This window comes from Oncorhynchus kisutch, unplaced genomic scaffold, assembly GCF_002021735.2.
Source record: "Oncorhynchus kisutch isolate 150728-3 unplaced genomic scaffold, Okis_V2 Okis04b-Okis11a_hom, whole genome shotgun sequence".
NCBI classification, from domain to species: Eukaryota; Metazoa; Chordata; class Actinopteri; order Salmoniformes; family Salmonidae; genus Oncorhynchus; species Oncorhynchus kisutch.
In genome coordinates, this window is record NW_022261981.1 from 9,638,160 (window position 1) to 9,643,159 (window position 5,000).

At 47.0% G+C, this 5,000-nt stretch overlaps 1 protein-coding gene across 1 annotated transcript in view; it reads left to right on the forward strand.

Annotated features, from left to right (window-relative positions):
• LOC116359732 (carbohydrate sulfotransferase 15) overlaps positions 1–5,000 on the forward strand; it is a 33,980-nt gene that overhangs the window by 9,459 nt on the left and 19,521 nt on the right. The window contains exon 3 of the mRNA XM_031813110.1: positions 4,990–5,000. This exon is cut by the window's right edge and continues 136 nt beyond it. Coding sequence (XP_031668970.1) covers positions 4,990–5,000 — 11 coding nt within the window. The remainder of the gene's footprint in view (positions 1–4,989) is intronic.

The following is a 5,000-nucleotide window of genomic DNA, read 5'->3' on the forward strand; positions in this document are numbered from 1 at the left end:
CCTTTTTTAGATGATAATGTTTCACAGTTTTCTTTCCCGCTACAGTAGACTGATACAGTAGACTGGTACAGTAGATTGATACAGTAGACTGGTACAGTAGGCCCCAGTCATCATTACTCAGAGCCGGTTTCTTTCCTGATACAGTAGGCCTCAGTCATCATTACTCAGAGCTGTTTTCTTTCCTGGTACAATAGACTCCAGTCGTCATTACTCAGAGCCGGTTTCTTTCCCGGTACAGTAGGCCCCAGTCATCATTACTCAGAGCTCTTCTTAATATAGTATATGTTGTGCATTCAGAGAGTATTCAGACCCCTTCACTTTTTCCACATTTTGTTACGTTACAGCCTTATTCTAAAATGGATTAAATAGTTTTTTCAATCTACACACAATACCCCATATTGACATCACAATACCCCATAATGACATCGCAATACCCCATAATGACATCACAATACCCCATAATGACATCACAATACCCCATAATGACATCACAATACACCATAATGACATCACAATACCCATAATGACATCAACAATACCCCATAATGACATCACAATACACCATAATGACATCGCAATACACCATAATGACATCACAATACCCCATAATGACATCACAATACACCATAATGACATCACAATACCCATAATGACATCACAATACCCCATAATGACATCACAATACACCATAATGACATCGCAATACACCATAATGACATCACAATACCCCATAATGACATCACAATACACCATAATGACATCACAATACCCCATCATGACATCACAATACCCCATAATGACATCACAATACACCATAATGACATCACAATACCCCATATTGACATCACAATACACCATAATGACATCACAATACCCCATATTAACAAAGCAAAAACAGGTTTTTAGACATTTTTGCAAAGTTATTAAAAACAATAAAGTTAAATATCACATTTGCATAAGTATTCAGACCTTTACTCAGTACTTTGTTGAAGCACCTTTGGCAGCGATTACAGCCTCCAGTCTTCTTGGGTATGACTCTAGAAGCTTGGCACACCTGTATTTGGGGAGTTTCTACCATTCTTCTCTGCAGATCCTCTCAAGCTCTGTCAGGTTGGATGGGGAGCGTCGCTGCACAGCTATTTTCAGGTCTCTCCAGAGATGTTCAATCAGGTTCAAGTTCAGGCTCTGACTGGGCCACTCAAGGACATTCAGAGACTTGTCCCAAAGCCACTCCTGCATTGTCTTGGCTGTGTGCTTAGGGTCGTTGTCCTGTTGTAAGGTGAACCTTCGCCCCAGTCTGAGGTCCTGAGTGCTCTGGAGCAGGTTTTCATCAAAGATCTCTCTGTACTTCGCTCCGTTTATCTTTCCCTCGATCCTGACTAGTCTCCTTATGTAAATAAGGTATTTCTATTATTTATTTCTTCATAAATTTGCAAACATTTCTTAAAAACAGTTTTGCTTAGTCACTGTGGGATATTGTGTGTAGATTAATGAGGAAAACAATTTACAATTTTTACACCTAAACATGTAGTAATCATGGCCGAATTGTCACGCCCTGGCCATAGAGAGGTTTTATTCTCTATTTTGGTTAGGCCAGGGTGTGACTAGGGTGGGCATTCTATGTTTTGTGTTTCTATGTTTTTGTATTTCTTTGTTTTTGCCCAGATATGGTTCTCAATCAGGGACAGCTATCTATCGTTGTCTCTGACTGGGAACCATACTTAGGTAGCTTTTTCCCACAGGGTTTTTGTTTGTCTTTCTGCACCTGTCAGGACTGTTTTGGCTTTTCCTTCGTTCTCTTTGATACTTTGTTCAAAACAAAGTCTGAATCTGCACCTTGGTCCTCTCCTTCCAACAGCTGTTACACGAATACTGACCGGGGGGCCCTAACCTCCAGGGGGCCCTGACCTCCAGGGGCCCTGGTCTCCAGGGGTCCCTGACCTCCAGGGGCCCTGACCTGCAGGGGCCCTAACCTCCAGGGGGCCCTGACCTCCAGGGGCCCTGACCTCCAGGGGGCCCTAACCTCCAGGGGACCCTAACCTCCAGGGGGCCCTGACCTCCAGGGGGCCCTAACCTCCAGGGGGCCCTGACCTCCAGGGGGCCCCCCCATTGATTTCTAACTCAAATATCATATTAACAAAAGAAATATTTATTTTTGTAGAATTGCCGGAAATTTTATGTTTTAAACATTTTAAATGTTTTAAAGAGGGGGGCCATTAAAATGTTTTGCTGTGAGGTGGGGGGCCCCCCCAAACAAAATTTTGCTTAGGGCCCCCAAACGGCTAGAGCCGACCCTGACCTTACTTTGGGGATGTGGCCAAAGCCACTAAAAACTGCCATTAGTCCTTGAAGCTCTATTGCAGTATTGCTGTGCAGGTGTGTGTGTGTTGCTCTGGATAAGAGTATCTGCTGGGGGGGTGTGTATGGGTGTGTATGTGCCGTGCGGGTGTGTGTGGAGTATAAATTAACCAGCGGTTTCCTGTTGTGATGGTATTGCATCATTAGATATCCTGTCAAATGCTACAGTACAAATCCAACAGCGTGTGTGTGTGTGTGTGTGTATATATATATATAGAGGTGGAAGTTATGAACACACACAGATTTAATAACCTGTTGTCCCCATCTGGGGACGTTGAGGATTGTGTTGAGTTCATCACTCTGTGTAATACTCTGTCATGTGCTGTTCTCGCCATGTGCCTCTGTAATGGGAAAAGGCTAGCAGCCGCCATAGATGGGACTGTATGGTAAGTTGTAGGTGTGTGAAAACAGAACAGGGAGTCATGGTGAAATCCCAGTTGACCTCAATGAGAAGAAACTGAACTTGAAAACCTCTTCAAAACAGGAAATTAGATTTGCGGCTTTTGGCGAGAGGAATTTAGTGATACTCACCCCCCCCCCCCTCTCCCTCTCTCATTCTCTCTCTTTTCTCCCTCTCCCTCTCTCTCTCTCTCTCCCTCTCCCTCTCCCTCTCCCTCTCCCTCTCCCTCTCTCTCTCTCTCTCTCTCTCTCTCTCTCCCTCTCCCTCTCCCTCTCTCTCTCTCTCTCTCTCTCTCTCTCTCTCTCTCTCTCTCTCTCTCTCTCTCTCTCTCTCTCTCTCCCTCTCCCTCTCTCTCTCTCTCTCTCTCTCTCTCTCTCCCTCCCTCTCTCTCTCTCTCTCTCTCTCTCTCTCTCTCCCTCCCTCCCTCTCTCTCTCTTTCCCTCTCTCTCTCCCTCTCCCTCTCTCTCTCTCTCCCTCTCCCTCTCCTTCTCCCCTCTCTCTCTCTATACAATAATGACATTTTACTGTTTGCATCTGGCCCATCTAGTGGATATGGCTCAGTTCTGCCTCCAGTCTCATGACAATACCGTCACCCTGCTAACAAGACCGTGTACTGCAACCGAGCATCAGGATACCCTCATTGTTATTCAGGGACACTGAAGATGAGAAATCCTACAAGTGTTGTGAGGATTTACAATCCAAGGTGTTTATTGTGTAACCGGGTAGTGGTTTATACTGTCGAACCACAAAGTCTCTTATTCTGAGCTCAGCATCTAATCCTGGGGAAAACTAACTGTAGTGTTATACTGTATGAAAGCCTCTAATCCTGGGGAAAACTAACTGTAGTGTTATACTGTATGAAAGCCTCTAATCTGAGCTCAGCCTCTAATCCTGTGGAAAACTAACTGTAGTGTTATACTGTATGAAAGCCTCTAATTCTGAGCTCAGCCTCTAATCCTGGGGAAACTAACTGTAGTGTTATACTGTATGAAAGCCTCTAATTCTGAGCTCAGCCTCTAATCCTGGGGGAAACTAACTGTAGTGTTATACTGTATGTATATCTCCCAAATGGAACCCTATTCTCAATAGGCACTTGTCAAAAGTAGTGCACTACCTAGGGGAAAAGGAGGTGCACTACCTAAGGGAAAAGGAGTGCACTACCTAAGGGACAAGGAGTGCACTACCTAGGGGACAAGCAGTGCACTACCTAGGGGAAAAGGAGTGCACTACCTAGGGGACAAGGAGTGCACTACCTAGGGGACAAGGAGTGCACTACCTAGGTGAAAATGATTCCATTTGGAACACAGCCTAGGTGTATAATCATATCAGTCTGTTGATAACAGTGAAACAGTATGTCACCTGGCCCTGCGGCTCTCAGGCTACAGTCTGGTATTTCTGTTTCACTGTGACGAGAAACAGACTCATGTAGCTATATAGATCAAGCTGACCCTGTGGGTTTACGTGACCCTCCCTCCCTCCCCTCATCCCTCCCTCCCCTCATCCCTCCCTCCCTCCCTCCCTCCCCCTCCATCCCTCCCTCCTCCTTCCCTCTCTTCTCCCTGGGAAGCACAACATGTACCTGTATAGATCAAGCTGACCCTGTGGGAAGCACAACATGTACCTGTATAGATCAAGCTGACCCTGTGGGAAGCACAACATGTACCTGTATAGATCAAGCTGACCCTGTGGGAAGCACAACATGTACCTGTATAGATCAAGCTGACCCTGTGGGTTTACATGAAGCACAACATGTACCTGTATAGATCAAGCTGACCCTGTGGGTTTACATGAAGCACAACATGTACCTGTATAGATCAAGCTGACCCTGTGGGTTTACATGAAGCACAGCATGTACCTGTATAGATCAAGCTGACCCTGTGGGTTTACGTGACCCTCCCTCTCTCCTCCATCCCTCCCTCCTCCCTCCCTCCCTCTCTCCTCCATCCCTCCCTCCTCCCTCCCTCCCTCTCCATCCATCCCTTCCACCCTCCATCCACCCTCCCTCTCCCTCCCTCCCTCCCTCCTCCCTCCCTCCCTCCCTCCTCCCTCTCCCTCTCCCCTCCCTCCCCCTCCCTCCCTCCCTCCCTCCCTCCTCTCTCCTCCCCCCCTCCATCCCTCCCTCCCTCCCTCTCTCCTCCCTCCCTCCCTCCCTCCCCCTCTCCCTCCCTCACTCTCTCCTCCCTCGCTCTCTCCCTCCTCTCTCCTCCCTCCTCTCTCCTCCCTCCCTCCAGGTATAATCCGT